This window comes from Culex quinquefasciatus, chromosome 3 (assembly GCF_015732765.1).
Source record: "Culex quinquefasciatus strain JHB chromosome 3, VPISU_Cqui_1.0_pri_paternal, whole genome shotgun sequence".
Taxonomy (NCBI): Eukaryota; Metazoa; Arthropoda; class Insecta; order Diptera; family Culicidae; genus Culex; species Culex quinquefasciatus.
In genome coordinates this window covers 109613403-109640783 of record NC_051863.1, presented here as the reverse complement: position 1 = coordinate 109640783, position 27381 = coordinate 109613403, and the positions used below count along the sequence as shown (strand labels likewise).

Genomic DNA, 27381 nt, shown 5'->3' with positions numbered 1-27381 from the left:
GTTGTTGGAGGAATGTTTTGATATTTTGCGATATTTTTTTAAATTTTGATATCAATTTTTTAATAGGTACAGTTTAAACCAAAAGTTGATTTCTTTGAAGAAAAAAAAATTAAACAAAACTTAAGCGACAATCAGACTACACGTATGATCAAAATAATCAAATTTCCTTCAAAAGTTCACCTTTAAATTCACTACGTTCCCAAACTTTAAGGGTCACAACAGCAAGAAGTTAAAGTTAATCGATGCTGCTTTTATGGCGATAATGCATTGAGGAGTGGGTGGTCCCGTCATAAGGCCGCAAATATTTTTTACTTCTTTATAGACGGTGGTTTTCTGAGGAATTCGATAGTCTTAAAGTTTTGTAGGAAACTTTTTAAAATGTAAAGCATGGATGGGTTTTTAGACCTTAGAGCAAAAGGTAATTAACAACGATTATGAATGATTATAAAATTGATTAAAAAACTAAACGCATAATTGGCCTAATTGTTATTACAGTTAAAGAGTATTTTACAATAGTTATTTTTTTTAACTTTGTGAGGAAATATACATTTACAAATCATTCCCAGCTATCATGCCTCGGTTACGTTCAAAGATGTGCCAGGAATAAAACTGCGAAAATCAATAAAGAATTTTGCTTGCTCCTTGGTCGTCTTATTCCAGAGGGTGGAAGAAGGCATGCTGTGAATGCTTATTTTTTGGAAAATACTTTTGCATATTCTCGCAACACACACACAGGCGGTATTAAGGAGAAAAAAAAAATAAGTATTAGCATCCAGAACGGTTGTGGAAGATTTAGATGGTGTTGAAACGTTTCGGTGTCCTGTCCTCTTCTGTGCAATGGTTTCTTGAAGGGGGAGGGGATTCTTGGATACACAGATTTCACCATTGGAAACCGTATAAGAGAGCTGACAGACGATATTTGTGGAAGGTATTAACAAGGAATTTCATTCATTTTTCAAGGCATATTCAGCGTAGTCTAAGCGAGAAATAATTCGTTTTCTATGAATCTCGATTTCACCAAACATTTTTGACGTTTTATTTCCCTTGAATCAATCTCTCAGCATTTCCGAGGAAGATATATTTTTATATTTTTCAACGAGTTTACCTACATAAGTTTTTTTTTTTTCAAAGCCACACATGTTTTCGAAAACCTGCTAAACTGTGATTTGTTTTGGGCGAAAACAAAATTGATTATAAGCCTGATTTTCATTTTTTTAGCGTAAAGTATCACGTTATGCTACTTTCAAAAAATGTTAAACTTTAAATTTATGAAAATATTTTTTTCACACCCATTTTCCTCTGTGGACCCAAAAGTCTGGATTTGATTAAAAATAAATAAATAAGCATTGTGTAATGCATTCCGAGATAATTTTCCAGGGTGTATCTCATTTGGCATAATGCCGTTTTAAGTACACTTTAAAGCTTGACATTTAGGAAACGATGCACTTTTTTGAATGTTACAGAATTTATAACACAACCACTCGAAACTTCAGCTTTTTCTTTAAGCTCTTTTGGCAGCTGCTTGCCCACTGAGAGTTTTGGCTCAAGCCTCGAATCAACCTGGTTCGAGATCGAGCCTGAATCGAGTTGAGACTCAAATAAAATTCTCAGTGGGTGGTTACATGAGAGTCACGACGCCTGCCTCAATCTTTTCTGCAGTAGCAGCCAGTGCTGCCAGAAGAGCTTAAAGAAAAAGTTGAAGTTTCAGCGGTGGTGTTATAAATTCTGTAACATTCTTAATATTTGACGAATCCTTTCGCACTCTTCGGCAAAGTTGTTCCTGGAACACGAACTATGAGCTCGTGAGGTTGATGAAAAATTCAAAATCATTAAGGAACTCAAAACCAAAACGCACCGATTATACGGATCTAAATCCAATTTAAAGCGGTGTATGCACTTCGGAAGGAATCGGTCAAGAAAAATTTCAAATGGGCGGGCAGCTCTCCTTTAGTCTGCTGTTCGTAAAGTTCGTTTCTTGACCCCTTTCCTTCCGATTTCCATACTGGCCTTAAATTTCAAAGTCAAAGCGGCAGGTCCTGTCACAACCAATCAAGCTAATATTTGGGATTCGGGCTTATTATGCAGGGGATCATGCCCTGAAATGTACGCAAAATTCACTCATTTTGTTACATCCTACCAACATATACTCATTCATATTACAGGGTGTATATTAATTGGGAAAATTTAAACAATAATAGTTTTGGAAACTAGTTTTTCTACGATTTGATCAGCAAGTAGCGCTACTTCCATTCGAATATAAAAGTGAGATTTTTATTTGAAATGTAAAGCATTCCACTTTGTCATATACGTAGGAACATATTAATTCATCGTCTTCAGCTTTGGATCCAACCTAAAAAAGCTGGGGGAGTTATCCCTTCTTTAAAAATATTCACCTATATCAGCAGTCAAACAGTTTTCCCTTCTTTAAAGAAGGGAAAATTCTACTTGTATCAGCTGTCAAGAGAGTTTTCCCTTCTTTAAAGATCAGCCTTCCGTCGGATGGGGAAGTAATTGTTTGCCCGGTCTAACCTCGAGGTTAGGTCGTTAGCTCAGTCCAGGTGTAGTAGTCGTCTCCCTGGGTCCGCCTCGAATTTTCCATCTATTTCACAATTTATTTTTAAAATGAAAATGACAATTTTAGTATTTTTTGTCCCTCTGCTTTTTCAGAGAAATTGTGAGGGGAAGCCTAATTAACTTCAGTTTTATTCACAAGCTTCAGTTTTATTGGTTTCAGAGCGAATTTTGAACACTTTTTTTTATATTTTGTAAATATGTACACCTGGATTTTGAAAAACGTACCATGGCATTTGAACACTTTGTTCGTGGTTCCCATTTTCATGAACGCTTGTTCACGATTGTAACCGTTGTTACAGGTTTCCTTTACTTATAAATAAATAAATACGAACGTTCACGATCTTTGAGGTTATGGTTAGTAGGGAAAAGGGAAATAAATGAAATTATAAATCAGCTAGTAGGGATTTGGTACAAAACGATTGAAAAACACAATTTGTTAACACACTGATACAACACAACAACAAGGTGGGACCAATATCAACAAGAATAACAAACTACAGAATCCAACTCCGGTGGGTGGAAAATGGAACGACTCCAGAGGGTGGTGTGACCTCCCTCTGTGACGTCATGCCGTGTCACTGGCATCGGAGGCTTAAAGGAATCTAGGGAAGGCCGCCATCGGTCTATTTAATGGAAGACGACGAAGATCAGATCACAGTAGACTACGAATAGGGGAGTCGGAGGTGTAATGGGACGACAGTCTAAAATAAAATTCATTCTATTGCAAACACTCAACTGAAGTAGTTCAGTCTCTGGCTAATCTCCCAAAAGGTTATGGGCCCAGGAAGATTTCAAAACTGAACACTTAGAAGAATTTTGAGAAGCAGTTATTTTTTCAAGAAGTTTACGAAAAGTTCTGGAGCAAGATGAGTCAAGCCGGAAGTTTCCCAGCCTTGGAACGGCTTGCTGGTCGCGAAAATTGGGCCGACTGGAAGTTTGCGATGCAGACGTATCTTGAAGTCGAAGAATTTTGGACCGCTGTGAAGCCGGCAAAGAAGGCGGACGGAACTTACGAAGCTGTAGATGCCGTCAAGGATCGCAAGGACACGAAGACCGCCAAGGAAGCGTGGGAAGCGCTCGAAGCCGCTTTCGAGGACGCGGGGCTGACCCGACGGACCGGCCTGATCAGGAAGTTCGGTTCGACGCACTTGGAGGACTGTTCGTCCATGGAGGAATTCGTGAACACGGTGATGTCAACCGCGCACCAGCTGCGTGGTATCGGAATGGTTATTCCGGAGGAATTGGTCGGTGGACTGCTGCTGGCGGGACTGCCGGAATCGTACCGCCCGATGATCATGGCTCTGGAGAATTCTGGAACGGTGATTTCTGGAGATTCGATAAAAACGAAGTTGCTGCAGGAACTCCCGGTGACATCGACGGGCGCGGCCTACTCAAGCAGGAAACAGGAACGCAGACCCGAGCAGAAACGGCCACCACGACCAACCGGCGACAGCAAGGGTCCGAAGTGCAGGCGCTGCGAGAAGTTCGGACACATTGCTAAGGATTGCCGCTCAAAGGACTCAAATCGGAGGGACGGTGACGCTTGGTGTACCGTACTGTCAACCGTCAACGAGGACGATCACTGGTACTTCGATTCAGGGGCTTCCAACCACTTTGCGAAGTCGAAGGAAACGTTGGACAACCTGGAGAACTACAGTGGTACAGTCGTTGCTGCGAACAGAGGTGCCATGAAGGTCGTCGCGAAGGGAAGCATGAAGCTGTGGACCACGGTTTCACCCGACGAGAAGCCGATTGAAGTCAACGACGTGCAGGTAATTCCGGACCTATCGACGAACCTACTCTCGGTAAGCCAAATCGTCAAGAGAGGGAGCACGGTTACGTTTGATAAGGGTGGAGTGAAGGTGATCAACGCAGCCGGGGCCACCGTTGCCACCGGAAGTATGGTCAAGGACATCTTCAGGCTGAACCAGGCCACACCGAAGCCTCAAGCGCTCGCGGTGACTGCTGCGGAATCGCTGGAACTGTGGCACAAGCGGATGGGCCATCTCAACTTTGACGGCGTGAGACGTTTGAAGAATGGTCTAGTTTCCGGAGTCCACTACAACGAGTCTGCTGTCGAAAAGTGCAAGGTTTGCGCTATGGGTAAGCAGACACGTCTTCCGTTCAGCAAGGCTGGATCGCGCGCAAGCGACCTGTTGGAGTTGGTTCACTCCGACATCTGTGGACCAATGGAGGTTCAATCCCTCGGGGGTAGGCGGTACTACCTGAGCTTCATCGACGACAAGTCGCGGCGGATCGCTGTGTACTTTCTGAAGCAAAAGTCGGCGGACGAAGTCTACGACGCGTTCGAGGATTTCCGCTGGAAGGCGGAGAGGCAGACTGGTCGGAAGTTGAAGATTCTTCGCACGGACAACGGTAAGGAGTTCACCAACAAGAAGTTGCAGGTCCTGCTCAGCCGCTTGGGAATACGCCATCAAACGACGGTGGACTACACGCCGGAGCAGAACGGACTTGCTGAACGCGGGAACCGGACCATTGTCGAGCGTGCACGGTGCATGCTGTTTGACGCCAACCTACCAAAGACCTTCTGGGCGGAGGCAACGGGCACAGCGGTGTACCTGGCGAATCGATCTCCAACCAAAGGCCACGACAAGACACCGGAAGAGGTGTGGACTGGACGTAAACAAAATCTGGCACACATCCGTGTGTTCGGAACTCCAGTCATGGTGCACATCCCGAAACAGAAGCGGAAGAAGTGGGACGCCAAAGCCCACGAGTGTATTCTGACAGGTTTCGAGGAGGATATCAAGGCCTACCGCCTGTGGGATCCGATAGCGAAGAAGTTGATCAAGCGACGAGACGTAACTTTTCTCCGTGAAGGAGGAGTCCCGGCAAGCACTCCTGTCTCTGCAAAGCAACCGATGGTGATTCGTCTGGATTTTGAAGAACCCATCCCGTGTGTGCAGGAAGAAGACGAGCCTCCGGTGCAGCTGGAAGAAGCTGAACCAGTCGTTGATGATGTCCCACAAGAGCCTGAAGTCACAGCAGAACTCGAAAACGACAACGCTGAAGTTGAAGTTGAAGTAGAGGACGCCGAGCCCGCGGCAGGTCCCAGCTGTGACGTGACATCTATTGCGCTCCCCTCGCGACCATTACATCCGCCTGGGTCACCGGCGTTGTTGCGCAGCGGTCGGGAGCGCAGTCTTCCAGGCAAGTTCAAAGATTTTATTCTGTCGAGCAAAGGCCTGTCCCTTCCATCATTCACAGCCAACTCTGGATATGACGAGATCGTTTCGGACTCGGAAACAAGTGGAGACGAGAACTCGGACGATACACTAGTTGGATTTGCAGCCAGACGTCAGCCCACGAAGGGTCGAGATCCCGTTACACCGGCAGAGGCGATGAAACGTGGCGATGCGAAGCTGTGGAAGGACGCGATGGACGATGAGTACCGATCACTCATGGAGAACGGCACGTGGGAGCTGGTCCAGCTGCCCCCGGATCGCAAGGCGATCGGATGTAAATGGCTGTTCAAGACCAAGGAGGACGAGAAGGGCAACATCGTGCGGCACAAGGCCAGGCTCGTGGCGCAGGGCTTCACCCAGAAGTTTGGCGTGGACTTCGACGAAGTTTTCGCACCTGTGGCCAGACAAGAAACGTTCCGGATCCTGCTGACAATCGCTAGCCGTCGGAAGATGGTGGCAAAGCACGTGGACGTCAAGACAGCGTACCTTCATGGCAAGTTGGAGGAGACCATCTACATGAAGCAGCCTGCAGGATACACAACCGGAGACGTCAATACTGTGTGTCGATTGAAGAAGAGTCTGTACGGGCTCAAACAATCCGCTCGAGTGTGGAACCACAAGATCGACGCAGTTTTCAAGCAACTGGGATTCGGCCAGGCGAAGGCTGATCCGTGCCTCTACGTTCGGACGACCGGAAGGTCGACAGCGTACATCATCATCTACGTGGACGACATGGTGATCGCTGCCGAGACTGAGGAGGAGTTTAAAGCTATATTCAACGGCCTGCAACAGCACTTCACCGTCACGAACCTCGGAGATCTGAAGCATTTCCTGGGAATGGAAGTTGAGCGAGTGGCCGATGGATTCAAGTTGAACCAGCAGAAGTACATCACCAAGATGGCGAGTCGATTCGGTCTGGAGGATGCCAAGAAATCGAAGATTCCCTTGGATCCAGCCTACCTACAGCAAAAGGAGGAGAACGATCAGCTACCCAACAACACCGATTATTTGAGCTTGATCGGAGGTCTGCTGTACGTAGCTGTTCACACCCGACCGGACATTGCTATTAGCACATCGATTCTTGCTCAGAAGTCGAGTCATCCGACGCAGCTGGATTGGCAAGAGGCAAAGCGAGTGCTACGCTACCTGATGGGTACGAGCGATCACAAACTACACTTGGGATCTACCGGTGCAGGACTGGAGATGTACGTGGATGCGGACTGGGCAGGCGACCACCGAGACCGGAAATCTAACTCTGGTTATCTGGTGCGTTTTGGCGGCGGACTCGTCAGCTGGGGCTCCCGGAAGCAGAGCTGTGTAGCGCTGTCATCAACAGAAGCTGAACTGGTGGCGCTGACTGAAGGATGCAAGGAGCTGATCTGGATACAGATGCTGCTGGGCGAGTTCGGGATCAAGATCAACCGAGCTGTGCCGGTCTACGAGGACAATCAAAGCTGCATCAAGCTCGTGGACGGCAACAAGATCGAGAAGCGGACGAAGCACATCGAAACCCGATACTTCTACGTTCGCGACCTGAAAGAGAAGAAGATGATCGATCTGCAGTACTGCCCGACTGAGAAGATGTTGGCAGATATTCTTACGAAGCCGTTGCAGAACCTGCGGATCAAGATGCTGCGTGAAGAAATCGGTCTACTACCGGATCACGTCGAGGAGGAGTAATGGAAGACGACGAAGATCAGATCACAGTAGACTACGAATAGGGGAGTCGGAGGTGTAATGGGACGACAGTCTAAAATAAAATTCATTCTATTGCAAACACTCAACTGAAGTAGTTCGGTCTCTGGCTAATCTCCCAAAACTATTCCCCTCAGGCAAGTGTGCGATCAAGACGTTAATTCGTAGAGCTAAAATTAGTAGTGAGTGCAAGGTGGAAATTGTGCGCGAAGCACCCTACATCGCCAGGTACGTTTACGCCCTGCAGTACGGCTCTGCAACAAGGACGATGTGACTAGCTGACTTACGCTAAAGAGTACAGCTAGAAATCCACTCACTACTCCCCGTCCACAGGACCTTTTGTGTTGCCGTTTAACGGCCATTTTGTCGGTCAGTAGGAAGCTGGTCCGTCACCCCGATCGCACACTCTCGGCCTAGCAGTAGTAAGAGCGGAGGAGCCAGCTGCTACGTCTAACCCGTCAAGGATCGTCGTTTTGCTCTGGCCAGGGTGGCCATCAACACCAAGGAGCACGCTCGGACCGGAAGGTCCTAATTCCCAAGGAGCGTTTTCCCCTCTCGGGTTGGCCGGATTGGGCAGGTCCCAGGTCGCCCGATTGCGTCAAAGAGGGAAGGCCTGAGATTCCAGCCGTGCTCTACACCACCACCACCACCACCGTCGACACTGTTCCGGAGAACCGGTGTCCACCAGTACGCGAGCGCTCGCCGGCCGAACGGATTCGGCCCAGAAGTCGTTGTCGTCAAGGTAGCAGCGGTACGTACCGGCAGTGTCTAAACCCCCTCCCTTCACATACACACACATACACTTACAATAAAACACTTTAAAACGAATTACTATTTATTAAATTATTGAACCCGACCTACAAAGAAAAGTGAACGTTTAAGTCCTTGTCCGCGATCTCCTCTGTTGACCACCGTAGCGCAGCCGACCCTTAGATTAACCCTTAAGTGTCTCATGCCCTTAACCTGAGCTAGTCTTTGGCCTAGTTATTGCAATAGTTACAATTGGCACCCAACACAAAATCGCGAAAATCAGCAGAGGATCGATTCAAAATTTTTAATCAAATTTTCAACTCGAGCGGGAGGAGAATACTCATCACACTTCATTTGATGAGTAGGATCCGTCTTTAACTTCTACTTAGGTTGCCTAGAAAATATATTATTTAATTTTGTTTGTGTTAAAGTGGTGGTATTTGAATACGAAAATATTTATTTAGAAGTTTAAAATTGATTTGATGAACATCCCTAGAATAACAAATTAAAATTGAATAGCATTTCATTAACAAAAAGGTCCTGAGCGATACATACTGTTAAATCAGCACACGAAGAGCAAACAAAATAACAACAAAATCTTGCGTTGCACTTCGCGACGAGCACCGATCGTTTAGCCGCCGATCGGCCGTCGGTAATTGATATTGTTTATTGTGCACACTAGTCCTACTCACGCGAGTACGAACGATGAAAGAGAAGAACAAAACAGAATACGGAAAGATGGAGTGGCAAGACCAGGAGTACGACGCGGACTGCTCGGACGTGGAAGGTTCGTCCGAGATGGCCTGTCCTGTCGACCCAGGCCACAAGAATTACCCTCTTCACAGGGCAGTACAAGATGTGGAATTCAGTCTGGAGTTTCTCCAGCAACTACGCGCGGAAGGAACCGTGAAGCCGGTGGACGTCGCCAAGATTACCCGGTTGGTTACCATGTTCCGGCGCGAGCTGAACTTAGCTCTTGAGGCCGTCACCTCAAGACAGCCGCCGACATCGGTGTCGGCTTCGTCCGATGATCCACCCACGGAACAGCGAGGTCCTTCATTGACCTCAGGTTCCGATTCTGGGGATCGGGACGCACGGGCGGTACGATTCGTGTGCCAGGCCCAAGGTAGGAACCGTCGGTCGGATACCGGCGAGGGACGATCGTCTGATCCAGGCAAGTCGTCTTCCCTGGAGAGATCGCCGGCCAGGAAGGCCAAGAAGAAGAAGATTAAGTCGTCGGAATCGGCGGGAATGTCCCCGAAGAAGCGACCGGAACTTAAGAAACAACAAGGAAAGAAAAAGAAAACTAAGAATGAAAAGGAAAGGTCGTCTGATTCGGGTGTACATTCCCCGATGAACCGACCAAACCCCACGAACGAATCCAAACACCGCAAAACCAAGAAAAAGAAGGAACCTACTAACGAAATCAAGGAACAAGCCAAAGAATTCGTCAACAATCTGTTGAACGGAACTGAAGATGAGGACCCGGATTACGCCAAGATTAGGGCAATGATTTCGGAGTTGCTCGTCGTTGATCCCGATTACCCGATTGCGGAAGAACTGGAAAGGTTCTCCGCCAAATTTATTCAAAAACTTTATTAAATTTTCTCAATTAAATCTAGGAGCATCCGCAGTGATCCTCTGGGTTGGCCATAGGTTGGCGAGACAGGGCGTTAGTAGTTGGCGAGGGGTTAAATTGTTTCCCTCGGAACTCGTCATAGTCCTCGATCGTTCACCGACCGGCCAGTTCCAGGAGTGATTACCGGATTGCATCTGAAAGATAGAAAAAGCAAAAATTCATTACACCGTACTATAAATGTTGCATTTGTGTTAATTTATTGAAATATTCGTTAATTTATTTGTTTGTCTGAAAGATTTTTATATTTGTTTGTTTGAAAACATTTTGTGAACTTTTACTCATAAGACTGGCGGGTATTGAACACCCTAGTCGTGATAAATGAGTCAATCAGTTTAGTAGTGGTACCGCTGTAAACAAAGAGAGCGTGCCAACTATGTTTATGTTGGGACTTCATAGTTGCACTGGCAGATCGACAGAAGGCTAAGGGATTGTCATGTTCGCCCTTTGTCTGAGTGTCGACTGTGGAGCTGTCGCGAGTGAAGTGCCTAACGACCTGCATGGTCAAAATTGAAATGGTTACGATCATTAAATCACCATTTTTACGATCTTAATTGATCAAATTTTAGTTGCAACTTTTTAATGTGTAAACACTTACCTGTTGTGCTTCTTGCTTGGCAAGATAGCCATCACGGTAATCCCGGGATTATTGGGGTTTCTGCAGTCTGTTCTTCCTCGGGAAGAACCAGATCTGGCAGCAAAACACCCGCCACTTTCACTCATTAATTGAGCTGAAATGTGAAGAAAACGTTTTTAACGAAGAGGTTCTTCGTGTGAATCTATGAAAGTACGTACTTACCAGAACATACCGTTCGTCAAATCGGTGGCTATTGGCCATAAACCACCGATAAAAATGTTTGCGGTCACATATCGAACCGAACTACAGCTAACTGCTTTGTTTACAAACAGTTATGCTGGTGACAGTTCGGTGAGATGACAGTGACGTTGACGTTTTGCACTCTGTCAACTGCAGGACAGTGTGCAGCAGGGGTTTAGATTATTTTGATTTGAATCACCCCTTATGGATCGAAAGTGATCTAAAATGTAAATAAATCGTAGATATTGCATGATTGTAGTTTTGCTGCGCAGCATAATATAGAGTTGTCTACCCAATTTTCGGGATAATTTTTATTATTATTTTAAATTTGTTTGTTTGCATGCTCAGTTAATTTATTCATTTTAATTCGTTATTTATTTTGTGATTGTTATTATTTTGATCGATTTTCAACTACTACGCGGTAAAACAAGTTCTACTTAACCATTTTATAGCTTTCAAAGTTGAGTGATAGTTTTCCGTTGGTTATAATAATTGAACTTAACCAGTTCAATTATTAACCGAAGTGGGGATAGTGTAACCGTTGTTACAGGTTTCCTTTACTTATAAATAAATAAATACGAACGTTCACGATCTTTGAGGTTATGGTTAGTAGGGAAAAGGAAATAAATGAAATTATAAATCAGCTAGTAGGGATTTGGTACAAAACGATTGAAAAACACAATTTGTTAACACACTGATACAACACAACAACAAGGTGGGACCAATATCAACAAGAATAACAAACTACAGAATCCAACTCCGGTGGGTGGAAAATGGAACGACTCCAGAGGGTGGTGTGACCTCCCTCTGTGACGTCATGCCGTGTCACTGGCATCGGAGGCTTAAAGGAATCTAGGGAAGGCCGCCATCGGTCTATTCCCCTCAGGCAAGTGTGCGATCAAGACGTTAATTCGTAGAGCTAAAATTAGTAGTGAGTGCAAGGTGGAAATTGTGCGCGAAGCACCCTACATCGCCAGGTACGTTTACGCCCTGCAGTACGGCTCTGCAACAAGGACGATGTGACTAGCTGACTTACGCTAAAGAGTACAGCTAGAAATCCACTCACTACTCCCCGTCCACAGGACCTTTTGTGTTGCCGTTTAACGGCCATTTTGTCGGTCAGTAGGAAGCTGGTCCGTCACCCCGATCGCACACTCTCGGCCTAGCAGTAGTAAGAGCGGAGGAGCCAGCTGCTACGTCTAACCCGTCAAGGATCGTCGTTTTGCTCTGGCCAGGGTGGCCATCAACACCAAGGAGCACGCTCGGACCGGAAGGTCCTAATTCCCAAGGAGCGTTTTCCCTCTCGGGTTGGCCGGATTGGGCAGGTCCCAGGTCGCCCGATTGCGTCAAAGAGGGAAGGCCTGAGATTCCAGCCGTGCTCTACACCACCACCACCACCACCGTCGACACTGTTCCGGAGAACCGGTGTCCACCAGTACGCGAGCGCTCGCCGGCCGAACGGATTCGGCCCAGAAGTCGTTGTCGTCAAGGTAGCAGCGGTACGTACCGGCAGTGTCTAAACCCCCTCCCTTCACATACACACACATACACTTACAATAAAACACTTTAAAACGAATTACTATTTATTAAATTATTGAACCCGACCTACAAAGAAAAGTGAACGTTTAAGTCCTTGTCCGCGATCTCCTCTGTTGACCACCGTAGCGCAGCCGACCCTTAGATTAACCCTTAAGTGTCTCATGCCCTTAACCTGAGCTAGTCTTTGGCCTAGTTTTGCAACAGTTACACGATTTTGCGAACTCTTTTTTCTCCGTGCAGCTGTCTCATTGTTCCTGCCAAGTGCGTCTACAATGAGACAGTTGAATAACTCTGGCTGTAGACGTCATATCGACCTCATATTTTGGGCAATGTTAGAACACATTCGAAGAAAGAAAATGCAACAAAAAGCTCATTGAAACATGTTGGTGAAAAAAAACACAAATATCATTGATTGTTAAAACCAAAAGTGTCTCATTGATGACTACCCTACCCTACTGGGGTAAACCACACAAGGTGCATGCACTATTTTTGATAAAAAGTTTTTTCAATACACGGAAAGGGGATCGATCGCCAAACCAGCGACCGAATTTTGCTGGGTTGGTTTTGCTGATATCAGCGAAATTTTTCTCTAAACCAGCGAAATTTTTCGCTGAAAAAAGGTGGCTGCGCGAAATCAAATTCAGCAACTTGGTTTCGCTGGTTTGTTATTTCCGAAACGGTTTCTTTTCCAGCGAAAGTTTTCGCTGGTTTGATACACATCCTTCCGACAGCCGTCATAAATGTTTGTTATTGTTCACGTTTGGAAGCGATTTGTGGCAATCGAATTGCTTTAGGGGTTTTTTTCAAAACAAAAAAAGCATGATAAAGTTCTGCATCAAGTGTTCAGCATTAAAATACATACTCAACAGGTGATGGTTCTTTTTAATGAAAAGAAGCACGTTTCCATAAAGTTCTCGCAGCAGAAAAATACGGTGCAGTGAAGCTGGAGATGTATTTGTACTGCTGCATAGATGAGTGCACAAATTGTCGCAGGTGGCAGCAAGAATCGTAGGCGAGGAACTTGACCATGGCCGCGGAACAGTTTGTGCTGTGGCAAGTAAGTACAACCTGGCTGGACTTTCTTTTAATTCTGCTTCCGTTACTGCGAAATCTTTACACGATTCCCAATTAATCTCTGGTTCTCAAATCCTCTGGTTTATTTTGGCATAGGCTTCTGCCGCCAAAACAAAAAAACAAACGTCGGTGATAAAAACGCTGATCCAGTGCAAAAAAACACTGGTCCAGTGGAAACATTCGCTGAACCAGCGGATTTTTCGCCGAAACCAGTAGAATAATCTCCTGGTTGATTTTGGTACGAGCTGCTGCCGCCGGAAAAAAACCCGGACGTCAGCGATAGAAAACGCTGATCCAGCGTAAAAGAACACTGGTCCAGTGAAGAAATCCGCTGGACCAGCGAATTGTTTCCCAAAACCAGCACAATAATCTACTGGTTGATTTTGGTACGAGCTGCTGCCGCCGGAAAAAAACCCGGACGTCAGCGATAGAAAACGCTGATCCAGCGTAAAAGAACACTGGTCCAGTGAAGAAATCCGCTGGACCAGCGAATTGTTTCCCAAAACCAGTACAATAATCTCCTGATTGATTTTGGTGCCCTGCCGCTTTTTCCAAACCAGCGAGAAAATTTTCTGATTCTAGCAAAACTGATCCCCCAAACAGCGACATTTTTCACCAAACTAGTGTTTTTTTTTTCACTGGTTTGGTAAAATTTCATCGGTTTCCAAACCAGCGAAAAAAATTAGCGATTCCAGGTAATTTTTGTGCATGCTGAGAAATTAGCGACATTTTTCGCTAGTTTTAGCGAACTTTATCGCGATTTGGCGATGGATCCCCTTTCCGTGTAGTGTTTAAAAAAATAGTTGCTTTGAAAATTCTAAAATTGAATTCCGGGGTGACTAAAATCATAAATATTCGTGTAAAAATCTAATTTAATGCATAAAAATTCTATTTTTAAGTCAAATGTACCACTACTAAGGTTCCTAATACAGTATTTAAGAAAAAAAAGCAATGTGTAAAATTAGTTTACTAAGTTTATAAGCTTTTTAACAAAATACAAATAAATTTCAGCTAAAATTGTTAAAAAGTAAAAAATTGCATAAAATTCGTTAGAACTAGTTTGGTTTATAAAATTATCGAATCATATTGCACTGAACTGAAACCGAACTGAATATTAAACTGAAATCGAAGCCAGAATCACAAGTTTTCCCATATTATATGAAATTTGTTCTACTGAAAATGCTAAGAAAATGGGAAAGTTTTAAGTTAATATCAATTATTTCCAAAAGCGTATTTTACCTTCAAAGAATCCGAAAATGCTTTCTATTTTTGATTCGAAATCAGATTTATTGAGCAAATCATGACACTTTGAGAATATTAAAATAATGCTATTTATCAACGTTTTCTTAATTATAGTCAACTAACTTTTTAAACTTTTCAAAATTTTATGAAAACTACTTCTAGAAGTACTTTGAACACTTCTCTGCCACGGTCAGAATGATTCCATACCATTCCGTACGTATTTAATTTGTACTCTTCAGTTTGCGGAAAAATTTCAAACCTATCAAAGTCCCCCCCTTTTACGGTACTTCAATGTTTAAAAAAGGCTTTTAAATGGACAGGCGGTCGATCACTGGTGGTACTATCGCATGAGAAAATGTTGGATTACGGTATTTGTGAATGACCCCCAAAAAAAGAGCAAATATCTGTCGAAAGGGGGCACATGGAATTTTCTGATCAATTTAGTGTCTTCGACAAAGTTGTAGATATTTAAAAAAACGTTACTTAATCCACTTTAAGGTGGTTGGTGCCTTCCTAATCCTAATTTTGAAATGGTTGTCAGATCTGGAGCAACATTTGAAAGGGGCGGTACGACATTGCTCTTACGGCATTTCGTCCCATTTAAACACGTGTGATGAAATTCCACCGTAATTCCGTTCCGTAATTCCACGTGTAATTCCGTTTTTGTCGTACCGCCCCTTTCAAATGTTGCTCCAGAGATTTTCAATCTATTGTGCATCCAACGATAGTTTGCACGTTTTCGTTTCCATTTTTATCATTTTCATCAAAATATTTGAGATCCGCCTCCAAATTTGTTTGACTAACAATTGATTAATCATAACTATTGATGGGGTTGTCAGATCTTCATTCTTTTTGACTCTTTGGAAATGTTTTTTGAATACCCATCCAACGATAGGTCGCATGATAGATCCGGACAAAATTTTCATCAAAATATCTGAGATCCAGCCTGAAAAAGTGTTAAAATAACACTTAAGTGGACACACTTATGGAACCCCAAGATAAATCAAATGAGACCAATTCGGTCCAAAACAGCTCAGCCAGTGCTGAGATAATCGAGTGACAATCTTTTGATCAACATCCCACAACACACACATAAGTTTGCTCAGATTTTGGCCCTGAGTCGATGTGTGAAGGTGGGTCTGGGTTGCCAAATTAAGAAGTTCATTTTTCGAGTGATTTTATAGCCTTTCTTCATTGAGGTGAGGAAGGCAAAAATGAGTACTCTAATCCAAGAACCGCGTATTTTTTGTTTGTTTTTTTTTTTTTAACTTTTAAAATATGTTTTAGGGGACAAAAACACGCTACCGTAAACCGGAGTGACATTGATAACCAGGGAAACTTTGATAGGTTTTAGATTTTTGCGCAAAATTAAAAGTTCAAATTATTGTGAAAGCAGACAAAAATCAAAATACGAGCGCAACCTGTCACGGTTTTTGCGCCATAGGCTGTAGACACTAATGACAAACCACAACATTTTTTATCGGCTTAATAGATTTTTTCGCGCAACTGAAGTGATGCGCACTTCGGTTTGGTGCAGCGTGCAAAATAAATCAGACGGAATGGTATGGAATCATACTGACCCTGTATATATTTAATTTGAACTCTTCATATTTCGGAAAAATCTGAAACCTATCTAAGTCACCCCAGTTTACGTTACATTTATGCCATAGAAAAGTACGGACCAAAATTTTGCCGTAGAGCTTTGTTAATTTTAATATAAATGATTGCTTAAAATTTTTTAGGCTTCAGTTTTCAATTAATAGTCAAATTTGCAATTGAAAAGTATTTTACAGAAATATTCATTAGATGTTTAAAGTTAGACTCAAAATAAAATAAAATTACGATGTTTAAAAATAGTGTCCATATAAAATCTAAGAGTTTTTATAGATAGAACATCTGTTTACTGATACAGCGGATTGAAGTTTTTAAGTCTCACCCAATAAGCCCCCATTTCCAGTACCAATATCTTAACAACTAAAGGTCAAGTTTTCAATATTAAAAATTGAAATGTTCTGATCTCCTCGAAAAAAAATATTTGAAAACATTAAAATCAAGATTAAACATGTCAAAAGCGCTAAATATTGCATCACAACAAGAATCGTACTTAGTAAAATTGTTGTTGCGAGATGCTACTTGGAAAGTTATATTTAAAAAAACAAATAATATCACTGTAAACCTACCATCAAACGCCTTCCCGCCAAATCTCGTCGCCGCATTCATCAGTCGAAAGTATTCCTCGTCCATTTCCAGCTCCTCCTTGACCGGCTTGAATGCCTCCGCACCCGAACTGATCCGGGACCCAAACGAATCGTTATCGTTGATGCCTCCCTCGGTGTCACTGCAGCTGTCATGGAGATAATTATTTGATCCTGGAAACAAATTCAAAAGAAAAAGCCAAAGAAAACGCGTCACGGATCAGCCAATTAATTTGCCGCCATCATCTTCAAGATCATGTCCAATCGATAATGGCGACTCCAAAAAAGTAAGAACAAGAAAAGACGGAAATCCCCTTCTCCGAATGGCAAAACTTTTCGCATCGATTGTGGCCACACATACGACGCACGCGCCCCACTTTTCTTCCCGCCAGTCAGCCATTATTGTGTGGCCAAAGTTTTGCCGACTTTTCCGACGGTTGAAAGATTTTCCGCAGGCCAATGCGAACAACTCGACGACAAGTGAAAATCCACCCTTCAGCTTCCTAATAGGAAAATAATGCCACAGTATGTGTGTGCACTGAGCAGTGAACCAAGCGGGGAAATACGAATATGTGTGAACGACTCTATTCTCGAATGCTGTCTAGCCATTTTCCTCCCCCCTTCACTCAGCATGAAAATTTCCATTTCAATAAGTCCCCCGCGTGAAATGAGTCCTTTTCTTTTTTGCAAGGGTGTTTTTCACAGAGCGCGCCATTTCGCGAACCCTTAACGGTGATGACACAATCGGTCATTGTTTCAGCATATTTCACGAGTTTTTGACTTTTATGAAACTTTATGAACCACTCACGGCATTCGACGGGAGAAGTGTTTTGTGAGGGTGGTTTCCGTATGCTTTTAGTCGATGAGTTATATTTTTGTCTAAGAGATAAGGTGACAAGGTGAGGCAACTGTCAAATATGTATACAGTGTATCAAAAAATTGCCCGTACAGCCCTGTAGGGAAACATTATTCGCTGTTACAATAGCTAAAATTTTAGTAAACTTACCACGAACAGACGGAAATAACTTGGGAATAACATTTTTTGATATTTGAAAATACTAGGCCAATACCTAACATTTTATAACAGGATTGACCGAGTTATGATTTTTTTATTCAATACAGATTTTTTCAAAAAATCGAAATATTGGTCGCAAAAATTTTTCAACTAGATTTTTCGATGTAAAATCAAATTTTCAATCAAAAAGTACTTCAGTAAAATTTTGATAAAGTGCACCGTTTTCAAGTTAAATCCATATATAGGCCGATTTCGACCATTTTTTTGTATTTTTTTATTTGACTCAAACTTTGTGGGGGCCTTTCCTATGACCAAATAAGCTATTTTGTGTCATTGGTTCACCCATACAAGTCTCCATACAATTTTGATTGCTGTCCATACAAAAATGGTATGTAAATATTCAAACAGCTGTAACTTTTGACTGAATTTTCTGATCATATTGATGTCATCGGCAGTTGTAGGTATTGTTGAGGACCATTGAGAAAAAATAGGTACACGGAAAAAAATTGCATTTTACGTATTTTTTGATTTTCGAGATTTTTTGATATGTTTTTGGGGACAAAAATCCGCAACTTTGAGCCATAGAGAAACATGGTCAAAAAATCTGCCGCCGAGTTTTGAATTTTTGAAAAAATAGTGACTTTTGGAAAAAATCGAAGTTTTATGCAAAAACAAGTCTGACATTATTTTTTTATGCAAATTGAATTTGCAATCAAAAAGTACTTTTCAGATTTTTTGATAAAGTGCTCCGTTTTCAAGATATAACCACCGAAAGTTTGATTTTAGCGAAATATTTGCAGTTTTTCAATTTTTAAAAATAGTGACAATAAGTGACCATCTCTAATTTTTTTTAAGTTCAGAAAATTTGCTATAAAATTGTCTAAGAGACATTGAAGATTGGACCTCAGGTTGCTCAGATAGAGCCACTTTAAGAAAAAGAAACACGAAAATTTAAGTTTTCTAAATCTCACCAAAACAACCCACCATTTTCTAATGTCGATATCTCAGCAACTAATGGTCCGATTTTCAATGTTAATGTATGAAACATTCGTGATATTCCGATCTTTTCGAAAAAAATATTTTGAATTTTTTTAAATCAATAACATTTTAAAAGGGCCAAACATTGAATATTACGCCCATATAAAATGCTAGTCTTGATTTCAAAATTTTCAAAATACGTTTTTTCGAAAAGATCGGAAAATTTCACGAAATTTCCATGTTTCTTTTTCTTAAAGCGGTTCTATCTCAGCAACCCGTGGTCCAATCTTCAATTTCTCTTAGACAAGTAAATTTTCTAAACTTAAAAAAAATTAGAAATGGTCACTTATGGTCACTATTTTTAAAAATCGAAAAACTGCAAATATTTCGCTAAAATCAAACTTTCGGTGGCTATATCTTGAAAACGGAGCCCTTTATCAAAAAATCTGTAATGTACTTTTCGATTGCAAATTCAATTCCCCTAAAACATATCAAAAAATCTCGAAAATAAAAAAATACGTATTTTGGGAAATTGAGTTTTAGTGAAAAAAAAAGTTGATTAAAAAATCTGCATTTATTTTCCGTCTACCTATTTTTTCTCAATAGTCTTCAACAATACCTACAACTTTGTCAAAGACACCAATATGATCAGAAAATTCACTCAAAAGTTACAGCTGTTTGAATATTTACATACCATTTTTGTATGGACAGCAGTCAAAATTGTATGGAGACTTGTATGGGTGAACCAATGACACAAAATAGCTTATTTGGTCATAGGGAAGGTCCCCACAAAGTTTGAGCCAAATAAAAAAATATAAATAAAATCCATTTCCGGTTTTGGTAGAGAATTGCTCATTTGTAATTATGTTTTGTTATTTTAACAACTAATCCTATCATCCTAATAACAGTTGGAGTTATTCTTCCATAACAAAAAATGTTATTCCGGGAGAATGTCCTCATTTCAACCCTGACATTGATGTTCCAAAAAAATTTAAAATTGTGAAAACTTTGTTTAGTAACTTTATATAAAAATTCAGTAAAATTGACTTTTTATGGTTACTTTTTTATAACATTTTACGAAACATTTCAAACAACTATTTTTACTAAGATTTTTACAACATTTTTTTTTTAAGTCAGAAGAATACCTACCAAACATTTTAAAGCATTGAACATTAAAAATTTAAACATACCTAAACATTTTCAAACAAAACCCGTCGAAAAACCATTGTTTACAACATTATTCTCATTTTGGAGTAGAAAATAGAGCGTTTCGAAAAAAACACGCCGCTTTTATAAGATTTTTTGATGTTTAAGTTAAAAGAAATTTGGTTTATTTGGAAAAAGCCTAAGATGATGCAAAAAGCCTCGCAAAAAATGCCAGATGATAAGTCTCTCCTGAAAATACAAAAATCATTCATTAAACTGGGTTTGGTTAAATTTGGTCTAAACGTGAAAATTTTCAAACGCCAATCGCGGGAATCGATTTTCCAGACAATTTCACATAAAGTCTCCATATTGATCATTGTCCTAAATCCATTCTCCACAAGGAGATACAGTGGCTTTGTTTTAAATCAGTGGTGGAAGCGTCATAAATGTTAAATACTTTTGTCTCCTGATTTTTTGTGATAATTTACAAACATTTCAAATAAATTTTACATTGGCCTAAGTAAAAATGAAAATTAAAAAATCATGCAGAGTTGATTTTTTTTCGTTATTTAAATAATCGAAGCCATTTCATCGTATCAAAAAATGATCAAAGGCAAACTTGTAGGAAATCAAACGTAATTTCGCAACAAAATACACACAATTTACATTTGTTTTAGCTAAACACTATTTTTTCCATGGTTTTTTCAAGGAATTTTAAATCATACAAAACATTGAATAACACTTTTTGTGTTGAAGATTAAATAACGTAAATAAAAAAAGCTTTTTCGGTGCCTTTGTGCCATCAAAACAACCCCCTAAAAGTTGGAACCGATTGGTTGCGTCCACACCTTGCGCATTTCATTTTAATTTTGTATAAACAAACTCAATTTTTTGCATTTAGATTTTAAACTTTTTATTTTGGGCCAAATTTCTAAACCAACAAATGAATTGAGAAAAAAAATACAACATTAAAACAGCTTCGTCATCTTATTTATTACATCTGAGCAATTCTCTACGAAATCGGTCTTTTTTCTTCAATTTTAATTTTTGTATTTTTTTAATCAGACTGAAACTTTTTTGGTGCCTTCGGTATGCCCAAAGAAGCCATTTTGCATCATTAGTTTGTCCATATAATTTTCCATACAAATTTCGCAGCTGTCCATACAAAAATGATGTCTGAAAATTCAAAAATCTGTATCTTTTGAAGGAATTTTTTGATCGATTTGGTATCTTCGGCAAAGTTGTAGGTATGGATACGGACTACACTGGAAAAAAATGATACACGGTAAAAAAAAATTTGGTGATTTTTTTATTAAACTTTTTATCACTAAAACTTGATTTGCAAAAAAAACACTATTTTTATTTTTTTTTATTTTTTGATATGTTTTAGGTGACATAAAATGCCAACTTTTCAGAAATTTCCAGGTTGTGCAAAAAATCATTGACCGAGTTATGAATTTTTTAATCAATACTTATTTTTTCAAAAAATCGAAATATTGGTCGCAACATTTTTTCAACTTCATTTTTCGATGTAAAATCAAATTTGCAATCAAAAAGTACTTTAGTAAAATTTTGATAAAGTGCACCGTTTTCAAGTTAAATCCATATTTAGGTTACTTTTTTGAAAATAGTCGCAGTTTTTAATTTTTTAAATTAGTGCACATGTTTGCACACTTTAGGAAAAAATATTTTTGAAAAGCTGAGAAACTTCTCTATATTTTGCTTCTTCGGACTTTGTGGATACGACCTTTAGTTGCTGAGATATTGCCATGCAAATGTTTAAAAACAGGAAAATTGATGTTTTCTAAGTCTCACCCAAACAACCCACCATTTTCTATCGTCAATATCTCAGCAACTAAAAATCGAATGACCGAAATCCTAGAGAACTGCTCATCTTCAAAAAACAGAGTGCCCGAGCAGACGGAAATAACCTGGGAATAACATTTTTTGATATTTGAAAATACTAGGCCAATAACATTTTTTGTTATTTATAACAGGATTTGTTATTCGTCGTTATGATTTTTTTGTTATTGGATTGTTATTGAAATAACGGACCAATAAAATTTTAAGTTATTCTTCGAACAAAACTTTGTTATTATTTTTTGTTATTTTAACAACTAATCCGATCATCCCAATAACAGTTGGCGGTATTCTTCCATAACAAAAAATGTTATTCCAAAGTTGTTTTGGCTTTCAACTAATATCAAACCAATAACAAATTTTGTTATGATAACATAAACTGTTATTAAACCCTTATGCAAAAAATGATTTTTCAAGAAGATTCCATAACAATTTTTGTTATTTTAACAGTATTTGTTATTGAAATGGCATGGATTTTGTTATTACCGTCTGCCCCGGTGAAAGCGACCTTTCACCTGATCTCCCACACTTGTGCACCCCACTCCAAATGACTTTCTAACAACTTCAAGGCGTCAGGTATGTGCCTACCGGTATTACAGAAGGAATGAGGATGTGGAAGGTTGGAAAGTAGCTATTTCCACACACACACACTCGTACACAAACACACTTCTGGGCTAAAAAGCCTGACAAAGAGTAATGGCACCCGGAGAAGAGTGTCAAAATACATTTCCACCCGGAGCCAAAAGTATGCCGAAATGTAAATGAAAAGTTCCTTTACACCTTTTTGACACCGTGCGTGTCGTCCTGGTGTCGATTTTTCGGTTGTCGAGGAAGTTCATCTGACTGACTGACTGACTCTGGGTTAAGTGGGGGAAACCGAGGGCGTAAAAGCTGTTCCTTCCGGGGCATGTGTAGAGGTGCTAGTATCCGAGCGGAAGCTGCCAGAATGGTTGGTATTTTATTTACCAAACTCATTCTTTGCGGTTACACCGAGACTGTTTTGCAAAAACTTTTGCACCTCCCACGGTTAGTACATTAAAGGTTGTTTTCTGACCTGTTTTACTCACTTGAGTTTTCGTCCTTAATCTTTACCGAAAGTTTGGTTTCGTTTTCGGAAAGTTCGTCCTGGGACTCGTTGCCTTTGCTGCTGCTGTTGCTGTTGTGGTTGCCCTTGTTGCCCTCCTTCAGCTGCTTTTTCTGGATCTTTTTCATCTTGGCACGCTGATTTTGGAACCAAACCTGTCCAAATAAAGTGCATTGATTTTGTTAAAGCATGACCTAAACCCAAACTTAGCTACTGTTTAACCCTCACCTGTACTATCCGAATGCTCAGCCCGGTGTCCTTGGCCAGGCCCTCGCGTATCTTCCGGCACGGCTTGGGTGACACCTCGAACGATGCCTTGAAGGCCCGGCGCTGCTGCGTTGTGAGGATGGTTCGCGGCCGTTTTGGTCCCCGTCGGCCGTCGATCCGCGTTTGGAATATATCATCACAACAGTAATCATCTGCGGAGGAATGGCCATCACGCTCGTTATGACGCACAAACACAAGCTTTGAAACGCATTTGTCCTTACCGTAATTGTACCCCTGGAACATTTCCACCTCCTTCTCGTAGTCCGGCCGGCAGAACAGCTGGCTCTGCTTGATGACGTACTGATCGCCCTTCTGGAGCCGGATTCCGCAGACGACGCAGATGAAGCACTTTAGATGGAACACGTTGTCGAGGGCGCGCATTACCAGCTCATCGGCGCCAATTTTCTCGCCACAGCCGAGACATCGATTGCGGCCGTACAACCTGTGGAGGTGGAAGCAAGCGCAAAATTATAATAAATGCTTTTACATAAATTTAATTTATTGAATTGAAATTCATTTTTCCGATTATATTTGTCTATATTCTTCGTAATGAATGTGAAGCGAAAAAAAAAGTTTGGAAAATTTAAGCTGCCAAAGTTTTTTGCAAAACATCCCTCTTTGGCATCTCGTGTAAAATTGTTTTTATTTAACCAAAGTTTTGATTGAAACTCATGAGTTTTAGATAGTCCCAAAACTAACACAAACTTTGAAATTATTCATCATTGGCCTCACTTCCTTGAACATGGCACATTTCAATTTAAAAAAAAAAGCCCGATACTCAAAATCAGGACATTTTTACTAACTTAATCGCAGTGCAGTATGACAACATGCAAATAACGAGTTCCCCCAAACGTGAACAAGGTTCTTGCCATCGGGAATCAGAAAGGAACTGTTCACATTTTATTATGATTCATTGAATTTTCCGCCATGAAAGTTGAACAGGTTTCTGCCTGTGTCCCGACGGCTTAAACTTTGTTCACGTTTACGCGTTTTGCTTTGCTTATAGAATTAATAGTTACAACATATCGTTACACTGCAAGTGCAACTGAGAAAAACGAGTTTACAATTTTTCGACCGATTTCGGTGTTTCCGCGCATTACTGTCCCGGGGTTCCCTATTAGCCCCATGTGCCTCTAATCGCCCAGATAAGCACTTTTTTGTAATCCTCTTGCTACACAACAGTATGCGTAGATGTGTAACGATGGAACAAACAGACTTGGTATGGTTTGCAATGAGTTGCCGAACAATGTACTAGATTTTATGTGTTTTTCTAAAAGTATAGGTCAAACTAAACATAAAAATGTTGAAAAGTCAAAATCGGCGAAAAATTACATGGAAAAATTATGCGAAGAATAGCAGTATATGTGAAAAATTCCAAATAAGCCGCTTTTGTTGAAAAGTAACCATTAGGGTGGTCCAAATTGGGCCAATCAAAGATCAACACATCACTAGGCTAAATTCCAAATTAGAACTCATTCTGACCACGGGAACCCCTGCTTCTAAGCCCTTGAAGTTTGTTTGGGAATAATCGTCAAAATGTATGGAGAAAAGGAACTGTTTCAGTTTTTTTACCGGTGAAAGGCGCAATAACTATCCAATTCTTACCAGTTCTCGGAACTAAGATTTTCATTAAATTTGAACAATTTTTTCGAAGACATCATATTTTTAGATTTTTTTGACCAACCACCGGGGTTGAGTTATAAAGCACCATTGTTTGTAGCTTACTATATGCCTCATTTCAAAATGTTTTACATTTCTTTTACCGTAAAACGGGGTGACTTTGATAGCCGGGGTGACTTTGATAGGTTTGCGATTTTTCCTCAAAATGAAGAGTACAATTAAAATACGTAAGGAATGGTTTAGAAACATACTGACCGTGGTAGAGAAGTGTTCAAAGTATCTCAACAAGAACTTTTCATAAAATTTTGACAAGTTTAGAAAGTTAGTTAACTATAGTTAAGAAAATGTTCATGAAAGTCATTATTTTAAACTTCTCAAAGTGTCATGATTTTCTCAATAAACATGATTTTTAATCGGAAAACGGAATGCATTTTCGGATTTTTTGGACATTTTTCCACTAAGAGAAGGTTGAAAAAGTTTGGATATAATAAATAATATGTGTTTTTGATACACAATTAAAAAAAAATCTCCAAATTTATAGGCAATTTCAGTTGAACAAACTTCATGTAAAATGTGAAAACTTGTGCTTCGTGCTTCGAATTTAGTATAAAATGCAATATAAATCGATAATTTTATAAACAAAACTAGTTTTCACAAATTTCAGGCAAAATTCCAACTTTTTAACAAAAGCTTATAAACTTAGTTAAGTAAATATAAACATTTTTTTTTTCTTAAAAACTCTATCAGCTACTTTAGTGATGGTACATTTAGCGTACAAATAAAGTTTGAACATCATAAATATGATTTTAACAAGAAAAACTATGACTATCAAAGTCACCCCGGAATTAAAACTAAGAATTTTTAACGTAACTATTTTCCTAAACATTACTGAAAAAAAAATCCGAAATAGTGCATGGACTTTGTGTGGTCTATCCCAGTACATGTTTTAAAAATAATAATCTTGAGAAAAACCTTACCTGTTGTAAAATATTCTAAAAATAAATTGAAATCCTATCAAAGTCACCCCGGTTTACGGTACCTAAAATTACTGTAAACTTTACAAAACTTTTTGCCTTCCCACCTTACTGAGGAAAGGCTATAAAATCACTCGAAAAACGAAATTCTTAACTTGACCTCCTTGACCCACCTTCATGTAAACATATCGACGCAGAATCAAATTTTGAGCAAATGTCTGTGTGTGTGGTGGGATGTTGATAAAAAAATTGCACTGGATTATCTCGGCACTGGCTGAACCGATTTGGACCGTTTTGGTCTCATTCGATCCGTCTTAGGGTCCCATCAGTCGCTATTGAAAATTATAAAGTTTAGTTAAGAGGCAGTATTTGTAAATTCTGCTCGGTTTGTTCTAGAGGTCGTATCGAGGTGCTCCGATTTGGATGAAACTTTCAGGGTTTGTTTGTCTATACATTAGATGAACTCATGCCAAATATGAGCCCTCTACGACAAAGGGAAGTGGGGTAAAACGGGCATTGAAGTTTGAGGTCTAAAACACATGAAAAAACTTAAAATTTCTCGCATTTCCGTAAAACTTCATCAATTCCTACTCTCTTAGATGCATTCGAATGGTCTTTTGAAGCCCTTCAAAATGTGCTATAGACATCCAGGATTGGTTTGACTTTTTCTCATAGCTTTTGCAAATTACTGTTAAAAATGGATTTTTTTAAAACCTTAATAACTTTTGCCAACAGCCTCCAACACCCATACTCCCATAGGTCAAAAGTTAGGGATTTTCATGGACTATAAGCCTACGGTATTAACTTTTTGGCCAATGGCAGTTTTTCTCATAGTTTTGCGATTTTTCTAGAACAAACATTTTACAACGTTAGTTTTTGCACTGTAGGCCAAGAAGACGGCACTTTTTGGTTTCAATTTTGTCATATTCGGAATCCTCGGACAATTTCACGTAAGTTATAAGTATTGGAGTTATAATTTTGATTTAAAAAATAATTAAATAAAACATTTTTGAAAAAAGAAATAGATCTTATTTACCCTATGATCAATACGTCAAATGCTGTATCAAGTAGGCGAAAACTTGTTTTACCCCTAATCCGACAAAATGCTAAATAATATTTAAATTATTTCTAAATGGCATTTTTTTCAATCAAATTCAAAATTCCAACACCTCAATCTAACGTAAATTTTCTGAGGATTCTGAATATGTCAAAATTGAGACCAAAAAGTGCCAATATGGAGGCCTACAGGGCAAAAATTACCGTTGTAAAATGTTTGTTCTAGAAAAATCGCAAAACTATGAGAAAAACTGCGATTGGCCAAAAAGTTAATACCGTTGGCTTATAGTCCATGTAATTCCCTAACTTTTGACCTATGGGAGTATGTGTGTTGGAGGCTGTTGCAAAAAGTTATTAGGGTTTTAAAAAAATCCATTTTTAACAGTAATTTGCAAAAGCTATGAGAAAAAGTCAAACCAATCCTGGATGTCTATAGCACATTTTAAAGGGCTTCAAAAGACCATTCGAATGCATCTAAGAGAACTGGAATCGATGAAGTTTTAAGGAAATGCGAGCAATTTTAAGATTTTTCATGTTTTTTTGACCTCAAACTTCAATGCCCGTTTTACCCCACTTCCCTTTGTCGTAGAGGGCTCATATTTGGCATGAGTTCATCTCATGTATAGACAAACAAACCCTGAAAATTTCATCCA

The 27381-nt window shown here is 40.2% G+C and overlaps 1 protein-coding gene across 2 annotated transcripts in view; it reads right to left on the bottom strand.

The window, feature by feature from the left end:
• Positions 1–9766: 9766 nt before the first annotated feature.
• The window catches only part of LOC6033487 (LIM/homeobox protein LMX-1.2), a 38642-nt gene continuing 21027 nt past the window's right edge, over positions 9767–27381 (bottom strand). The window contains exons 3-7 of one of the 2 annotated variants that reach the window (XM_038258711.1): positions 23300–23520; positions 23040–23230; positions 22795–22966; positions 16714–16902; positions 9767–9998 (exon numbers count right to left, since the gene is read on the bottom strand). In XM_038258711.1, coding sequence (XP_038114639.1) covers positions 9985–9998; positions 16714–16902; positions 22795–22966; positions 23040–23230; positions 23300–23520 — 787 coding nt within the window. In that variant the 3' untranslated portion in view covers positions 9767–9984. Of the gene's footprint in view, positions 9999–16713; positions 16903–22781; positions 22967–23039; positions 23231–23299; positions 23521–27381 lie in introns of those variants that run through there. The other variant, XM_038258712.1, reaches the window with a different exon arrangement.